Source organism: Oenanthe melanoleuca, chromosome 7 (assembly GCF_029582105.1).
Source record: "Oenanthe melanoleuca isolate GR-GAL-2019-014 chromosome 7, OMel1.0, whole genome shotgun sequence".
NCBI classification, from domain to species: domain Eukaryota; kingdom Metazoa; phylum Chordata; class Aves; order Passeriformes; family Muscicapidae; genus Oenanthe; species Oenanthe melanoleuca.
Window position 1 is genome coordinate 4,507,226 of NC_079341.1, and position 8,820 is coordinate 4,516,045.

The following is an 8,820-nucleotide window of genomic DNA, read 5'->3' on the forward strand; positions in this document are numbered from 1 at the left end:
CAACTGCAACCTGCTCCAAGTCCCATTTTGCAGCTGATCTAAGGCTCCCTTGTTCCCTTTCCAGGGTTCATTTGTATAATTTTTTTTTTTTTTCATAATGCTTGAAGGCCCTTTGTCCTTCAGGGATGGAAAGTTTTTAATCAGGCAAATTGTTCTGTTAGAAATGAAGCTGTCTTAAAAGTTATCCCTTGGGCATAGGCTTTGTGCAGAGAGGCTGAACTAAGAGTCCTGTGGAGTTTTCTGGATGGAAGGACTGCAGAGCAGAGGGTTTGCTAACAGGTCCAAGGTTGCAGAGGCAGAAGTTGGTCAGTGTTTGGGTCTGTAGATCATACATTGTCATGGTGGTCCCCCACAATGCTTTTTAGGGTTCTTCTGAGGGCCAATGGGGATACAGGGAAGGGAGAACATTCCAGGAACTGGGAGTGGTGATGATAACTGGAAAATGATGGTTTGGTATGAGGCATTAACATGGGCAATCCCATAACTCCCTGGAACTTTTTCTTCTGGGATCACCACAACTCAACAAATTCCTCCCAAATCCTAGGGTTGGGGTACAGGTCTCCTTTAGTGATGGTTGTCTGACCTGGAATACAGGTCAGGCTGACTCCCACAATACAGTGAGGGGAAGTCCAGGGCAGCACATGGGCTATGGCTCAGTAAGAACTGTAGTTTAGTTGGACAGGGTGTTTGATAGGCCAGTCTTCCAAGGTACCTGTTTTAACCCATATTGTCTGTTTAGCTTATAAACATTTCATTTTTCACAAGTGTTTAACGTAGCTGGCTCCTGATCCCATGTGGAGTTCTTGGAATGGCTGAGGTGGAGAGTGCACTAGTCCAAGCACTGTTTCAGGACACGGATGGATGATTCCCACTCTTGGCTGACTCGTTTTTCATCTCTCTCTAGACTACCTGAACCCAGTGGAAGAGAACCCGTTTGTTTCCCGGCGGAAGAACGGGGATCTCCAGGCTGTGGACAACCCAGAGTACCACAACACGCCCAACGGGCAGCCCAAAGCAGAGGACGAGTACGTGAACGAGCCCCTGTACCTCAACACCTTCGCCAGCACCCTGGAGAGCGCCGAGTACCTGAAGAGCAGCCTGCCGGAGAAAGCCAAGAAGGCCTTCGACAACCCAGACTACTGGAACCACAGCCTGCCCCCACGGAGCAGCCTCCAGCACCCCGACTACCTGCAGGAGTACAGCACAAAATACTTTTACAAACAGAACGGGCGGATCCGGCCCATGGTGGCGGAGAATCCTGAATACCTCTCCGAGTTCTCCCTGAAGCCTGGCACTGTGCTGCCCCCACCGCCCTACAGACACCGGAACACCGTGGTGTAGTGGCTGTGCTCTCCCTCAAGTGGAAAGGCAACCCCTTCTAGCTGCCTCACTCGTACTCTCACTCCCCCTTTCCCCCTGCCCTTGCCCGTCCTTCCTGCCTCCCTCCCTCTCTCTCTCTCTCCCCCATGAGCTTCCTCTTCTTGCCAGTTCGCTCATTTTTGATATTTCTAAGTGAAAGGATGTCTCGGAGTTGGTTGCAGATTGGGTTGGGAACCTGGAAGGACGGAAGGAAAGAGACTGAGAGAAGGAGTGTGCAACCTGGCCTTCCCCACTTTTGGCAGATGCAGGGGGTTGGATGCCCACGTTTCCCTGGTGGTACCAGGAAAGGCCAGTGGCAGTGCTGCTGTCCAGCTCGTTCACAGTGCTTCAACCAGCCACAGAAAGGCTGATTCTTTCAGCAGGAACTGATGAGAGTCTGTACAGCATTCCTGGAAATCTCCATGCAATTTCCATCAGGGTGAAAAACGGACAATTTTTATATCCTGTGTGATAGCGTAGTAATTGAGATTGAGAATCCAATTTCTTTCTCTAACAGTTTCTATCCCAGCAACTGGAAATGGCTAACATAGCTTTTCAAAAACATTCAGATCTTCATTGTGGCTTTCCAAGAAATGATGATGTGACTCCCACATACAGCTAAACCCTTCTTCTGAGCCACACCGTGATTTCGTGCCAATTCCCAGCCACGGAGACTCCTGCTCAGAACTGGTACCTGACATGACCATTTTTGTATGTGTGCCAACACAACAAACACTTTAAACACAAAATATCGTTCAGAAGAGAGTAACAAAACCACACCTCCAATATGTTCCCCTTGAAGCTAAAAAACAGGCCAAGAAATGAAGATTTGTATGCCAAAAGCTTTGCTTTCCTGTTTTATACCTGCTGACTGTAAACACTTCAAAAGATTGTCACTAACTCTTCCCTCTTTTTCTTCTTCATGGTCATGAAGGGAGCTGGGGATGCTGTCAGGCAACACTGAGGACAGGACAGAGAATTGAAGAGTCTGATGTTCTGTGGGGTGGGGTGGGAAGGGTCCTTTAAACTGGAAGACAGACACTGGACTGGAGAAAACGCACATACGGTTCACTGGAAAGTTAGTTTGCACTTAACCTCTGATTTTATTTGAACTGTTTTCTGGATTTTGAATGAAGCAATATGGAAGTGACCAGCAACGTACAAAAAATAATAATTTTAAATTAAAAAAAAAAAAAAAAAAAAGAAATATAAATTATTTGTAAAGGGTGACTGTGGAAATGCCAAAACGAAGCAAATCAAGTCTTTGGAACAATGTCTGCCACTTCTGAGAGGCCAATGCAGTGACTGCTTCAGAGAATACAGTGAGAAAGCAGCCAGCTCTTCCTGCTGCTCTGTGAAGGACAGCAGAGCAAGCCTGGAAAGGATCAGGGGAGGCAAATGTCCTGCTCTGGCTTGCAGCACAGTACAGAATGCCATTTTTCTAAAAGGAGGATTACTCTGGCACAGAAGACAGTGCCTATGAGGTTTGAGAAGTCAAAATGTGCATGATTTGCAGAGCTTTCTGTCAAAAAATGTAAATAAGTTTGAGTCAGTCTCCTTGCACTTAGTTCTGCTTTGATCAACCTCAGTTTTTAGGTAACACCCCCTGACCTGCTCCTCTTTGGAAATCCCTTTCAAACCAGAGTTTTGGATGTTTTTAGTGACCTGGGGCAGATGGAGCTGGGAAAGGAGGCATAAGGACCAGAGACACCTAGGCTTGTTTCTGGCACACCAAGACTGTGTGTCAGAGCATTTGTGAGCCTGCTTCCCACCAAACACCTTAAGGAACTATTAGGTCCCTTTGGAGATCTGCCTGTCTCTAACCATCAAGGCTTTTAAAGGGTAGAAACAATACCTGGTGTAAAATCAGTATCTCAGTTTATGCACTTCAGCTCTGCTAGGGCTGAGATCTTTGGGGTTACCTAAGCTGGCAACAGTGGTCTGGAAATGGCACCACCCTCCTCTAAATCCCTGCCATTCCAACAGCTTGCCACCTTAGGGAAGCAGAGGAAGGGAGTGAGAAGCAAGCAGTGGTTACCTGAAGCTTGGTGGCTGTGGGTCAGCTTGACAAAGGTGTTAAACCTGGGTTGGTTGTTGCCCTTGTAGATGGAAAACAGATCACAAGGCTGGTTCAGCCAGTGAGCTGTCTGTGCACCAGCTGTGTCCAGGCCAGCTGCAGCCAGGTGTGCATCAAGTGCAGAGCTGAAGGCTCTGAAAGCAGCAAGAACAGGTTCAGATCTTCGAGCTGTTCAAAGGAGATCTTGGGTCAAGTGGTTTGTGGTGGTAAGGGCAAATGGCCAGCAGACCACTGTCATGGGATAGATGGACACAATCCTGCACTGAGGGCTTCTTGTGGTGCCTCTGGTAGCTCCTTACCATCTTAGTGGGACACACAGAGGGTGGCTTGAGGCCCTGGATGGCTGCTCCAGGGAAAGATTGCCCACAGCAGCGCTCACAGGGTGTCCCCTGATGCACAAGGGACAACGGTGCCAAGCTGCCACCACAGCAATGTGGGTGTCCCTTCCCAGCACAGCAGCTGCCTGCAGCACCATAGGTAGGTGGAGAAAGGCTGGTTTGTCCCTGAGCAAGTCTTGTGGCAGAGTAACTCCTGATGGAGAAAGAAATATAGAATAAAACAAGCTGCTGGCGTGGCTCACATGTTTGAATTCAGAGTGAACTCTGCTGGGGCAGAGGCAGGCACACTTCCAGACCCAGGCACTGGCATGGAGCTGCTCACACAAGGTGAAGCCTGTCTGTTCCTCTGGGGATGAAGCAGTGCTCGTGTTAGAAACAGCCCATGGAGTAATCCAAATGTAAATACTGGTGGGGTTTAACAGTTTAACATTTTATTTCTTACAAGGCTTGAATTATTTATTAATTTTATTTGCTGACTGTGGGTGTGCTATAGTACATTAAGTAGCATGGAAATGCAGATGTTCCTGCTAGTGGGGCAGCAAGGAAGCTGGAGCAGGAGCTTGGCAGCCAGGATGAGCCATGCAGAGCCCTGCTCGTGGGGTTTGGAATGGCAGGGGACAGGCAGAGGATGAATGAACACAGTGATTCGGGATGAGGGAGAACTCCACACACTGCAGCCTCACAATTTATTTTTTTTTTAATCTTTCCTGAGCTCCTGGTTTGAGTTGCAGTTGCCAAAACTGGCCCCTTGCCCAACAGATGGGGCTGTGAGCCAGCCCAGAGAGCAGCAGTTTTCTGAGCCCTGCCCCTTTGCTCTGGAAGAGAAGTTCTGACATTGGCTGGCAGGTTTTACCTCTTTGCAACAGATAGTTTAATCACAGCTAAAGAAAAAAAAAAAAAAAAAAAAAAAAGAAAAGGAAAAAAAAGAAAGGGAAACTGGGAGCAGAACTGTATTGCTGTTGGCTTGGGGAAAGAACTTGGGCAAGTGCACATGGCAGGATCATAGCAAGCATTCAGCTGGGGTTCATAGGGGATGAAAGATGAAGGCCAAGCTCTTTAATGCATAGTGACAGGTTTGGGGGGAAAGCACAAATATCCCCACACAAACTGCATTTTGTCAGCTCAAACTAGCAGGTGAGCATATCAACAGAAGTACTTTGGGTGTAATTCACTCTCCAGTGCCACAGAAGTGTCTGTACACAGCACACTTGGATTTTGTGGGTTTTAGAATGCAGTCTCCTGTTTATAAATGTTGTCCTTCCTCCTGTCATGGCCTGTGTGATGGCAGAGCAGTGACCAGCTTTTCAAGAGCACATTTTTACCCAAGTGTGGGTCAGCCATTGTCCAAGGCACAGAGCAACGTGCCAAAGGAAAGAGAACAACAGCTTTTTTCCTGATCTCTTCCAGTGTTACTTGTTATTACCTACCTGAGGGTTATTGCAAGCACACACTGGGGCTGACTCACTGTAACATAATTGGCCAAAACCAACTACTTTTACATCTACTTCAGATCTTTTCAGATTTTTCTTTTTCTGCAGAGCAGCCAGGAGGGATTTTTACAAGACCACAGGCTCAGATGTAGCAGAGTATTTACAACTGTATTTCAAACAGGTCATCTCTCTCAGGTATCAAGAGATGGAAATAAATCTGCAGTAGGAGCCACCATGTAGGTCTGAAATCCTCCTCTGTGTACAAAGAAATGCTGTATCACCCCTGGATGTACCACTTATGTGGTAGAAAATGTTCTTTTTGATGGCAAGACTCATATGCAATGATCTGACACCTGTTTCCAGTAAAGATCTCACCCTCAGCACCAGCAATCCCAGCCCAGAGAGAAGGAAAGTGGCAGCTCTGGTAGAGCAGCTCAGCCCTGTGGATCCAGTCTTCCCATAGCTTTAGATGGAGCTGAGAGCACAGAGGAGAAGAATGAGTTGTGGGGTGAGTCAGCCTAGAAATACAGCTTGGTTTTGTGGATGGAAAATCAGATATTAGAGGAAAAAAATCTCTTTTTTTGTCTAATGATGTGTAGGTGTTGCACATCACGGTGGCAGCTAATGGAATGATGGGGTTGGAGCTCCTTTATTCCATCTGGGAGATGAGGAGACTGGCACCAGGCAGAGTGAGGCTGGTGGTCCACCTGCTCATTTCCAGCTGTCACTCGCTCCAGTGTCACTCCTGTGGATCTTCAGCCTCTGCTGATGACAAAACAGCTCAGCTGTGGTTATGTAGAAATCTTGGATTTGGGTTCAGATTGTTTTCAGAAAGGCAGGGCTGAGTGGGATCAGGTGGCTGGCTGCAGTGCTTGTGTTCCATCAAGAAGAGACTGCAGGTGTCCCACAGAGTGAAGCACCACTGTGTGTGCAGCATTCCCTCAATTTTATTTTCTGCCTGTTGCTGAGTGTTTGTTATAAAGGTGGAAAAGGTCACTTTTACAAATGGGGCTTTCAGAATGGGAACAAATAGCAAAAATAAAGCTATGTGGTTAGGAGCACCACTCTAAAATGTCCACAAATCACAGCTCCATGTTAGTTCTAATGTTATTTTAGCACAGTTTTAGTTTACCACTGTGTGGAACAGTGGTTTGTTCTGATGGTAGCTCCTTGCTCTTGAGGAAATCACAGGCAGGTGATGGCTGGGATCTGCCTGTCAGTTTGGACAATGCAGAGCACTTTGTAGGGAACTCTGTGAGTGTTCAGGTGATGGTGGTGGGACTCAGTGGGGCTTCAGCTGTAGCCAGTCTCATCTACCCAGAGCCAGAGGAACCCCTTCTGCCCAGCTGGGGTCTGTGGATGCTCTGAGGGGGAAGCCCAATAGGAAACAAGAAGAATCAAAGCTGTTTCTTTCCTCCCTTTTTTATTATTTAATTTTAGAAGTGAGCTTTGTGTATACCTTGGCAGAGAGAGGTTTTCAGGGGAGTTTTGTAGGGTGTTAAGCAATGTGAGTAGTTGTGTCCCAGCTCTTCTCCCCTCACCAATAAAAAAGCCATGAAATCGTGCTCCAGTGGTGGTGTGGGTGAACCCTCTGGGGTGGTGGGACTGATGGTGGTGGGACTGATGGTGGTGGGACTCAGTGGGGCTTCAGCTGTAGCCAGTCTCATCTACCCAGAGCCAGAGGAACCCCTTCTGCCCAGGGCACCCTCCAAGGTGCTGGGGTCTGTGGATGCTCTGAGGGGGAGTCCCAATAGGAAACAAGAAGAATCAAAGCTGTTTCTTTCCCCCCTTTTTTATTATTTAATTTTAGAAGTGAGCTTTGTGTATACCTTGGCAGAGAGAGGTTTTCAGGGGAGTTTTGTAAGGCGTTAAGCAATGTGAGTAGTTGTGTCCCAGCTCTTCTCCCCTCACCAATAAAAAAGCCATGAAATCATGCTCCAGTGTGGTGTGGGTGAACCCTCTGGGGTGAAGGTGCATCCTGCCCAGCTCCCTCAGGCTGCAGGAGCCATCCCTGGCACTGTTTGCCAGCAGCTTGGTCCCATCCCAACCTCTGAGCACTCCTAGGGGGGGAAGCACTGTATTGTCCATAGCACTCTGAAGACTAAACCCTTTTGGGATGACCACAGTAGGGAACTGTGACTGGTATTTTCTCAGTGTAGATATGTATGCTGTTCTTTCGAGGTAAGGTACTCTGACATATGTAGCATAAACTGGTCCTGCTGTTAAATGGGTCGATTATTAACTGAGCAGCTGTGTAGGGGTAGCTAACTTTGAATGCATGAAATCACTGACATGGGGTGGGGAGTAGGTACTGGCTACTTGTGGGGGTACTCATGGAGAGGAGAATGCGGGTGGATGAGAAAACTGGTAATTTTTAATAGCATTTTAAAGATGCAAGTCCATTTGATACATTATTCACAATGGTTTTAATCCCTTCTTTTGCCCAGTTTTTGCTGCTTCCCCAACATTGTAAGCTGGAATTGCTAAATAGGTGTCAGTCCTTGTAGAGGGAAGGGGAACTGAGGAGAAGTGTCAGCGTGTTGGGGAAGACACTAATTTCTTGCAAAGTGATGCATTCAGAGTTAGCTGCCTTTCTGGAACAAAAATAATAAAAAAAAAAAGAAATTCAATACCTACTGTATGTTACTTTGAAAATGTGAATAGTATTTTTATAGCTTGTTAAAGACACAGCTAGTTGCATTTGTAAATAAGGATAATGTTGCTTTTATTTTCCTTGTGGACACCATTGTTTGGAACATAATTGTCCTTAGGGTTGATTTGTATATAGGTAATTTGCTTGTGATTTAAGCCGCTCCTCCCCTTTCCTTTCTGTCCCTCCCCAGCCCCTGGTTTTGGTTAGAAGTACCATCCTCAGCATTCTGTGTGATTCTGTGTTTTAGCTCTGTTGTGGTGTGTTCAGACTTTCTGCACTTGCTTACACAGTAGGGTATGCCAATCGTGTGTGGCGTAATGTTACTTTAACCTTTCCTTTCTCATATTTTAGCTGTTGAGAATTATACACTCTTAAAATACTTACTGACCTGGGTTAATATTAGGTACATACTTTAGCATAATTTCCCTTCTTTTCATGGTTTTCTCGGGTTTTTTCCCTTTTTTTTTTCCTTTTTTTTTTTTTTTTTTTTCCTTTCCTTTCCCTTCCCTTTTGTCTTGTTTGGAAGCTGGGAAGAAACCTCTGGATCTTCTCTTTGTGTGGTTCTATTCCCCACTCTCGTGTGCAGCCCAGAGTTTCTCCTCATGGTCCTTGGGGTAGAGCTTTATCTGTTTGTTAAGGCAAATGTAGACTGCAACCCACCTTGCATCAACCCACGCTCATCCCAGCTGAACAATTTGAAAACTGTTCTGCCTTTTTGTTACATGAATCTGTCAGAAATATATTTTTAATTTAATATAAATGAAATTCAATAAAATATGAAACAAAGTCTCTGTGCACGTGTGAAATCTCTTGGAAGGTGGCTTGGGTGCTGCCAGTGCCACAGAGTCCAGGGAAAGCCTCAGCATTTTATCCCCAGCAGCCTGGAAAGGTCATTGCAGGCACACACAGTCCTCAGTGCTGGAATCCTGGAACATTCCCCAGTGCCTCCAGGGAGCAGGAGCA

At 46.5% G+C, this 8,820-nt stretch overlaps 1 protein-coding gene across 2 annotated transcripts in view; it reads left to right on the plus strand.

The window, feature by feature from the left end:
- ERBB4 (erb-b2 receptor tyrosine kinase 4) overlaps positions 1 to 8,587 on the plus strand; it is a 525,424-nt gene extending 516,837 nt beyond the window's left edge. For both annotated transcript variants that reach the window (XM_056496724.1, XM_056496723.1), the window contains exon 27: positions 905 to 8,587. In XM_056496724.1, the coding sequence (XP_056352699.1) occupies positions 905 to 1,341 (437 nt within the window). In that variant the 3' untranslated portion in view covers positions 1,342 to 8,587. The remainder of the gene's footprint in view (positions 1 to 904) is intronic.
- The last annotated feature ends 233 nt before the right edge of the window (positions 8,588 to 8,820 follow it).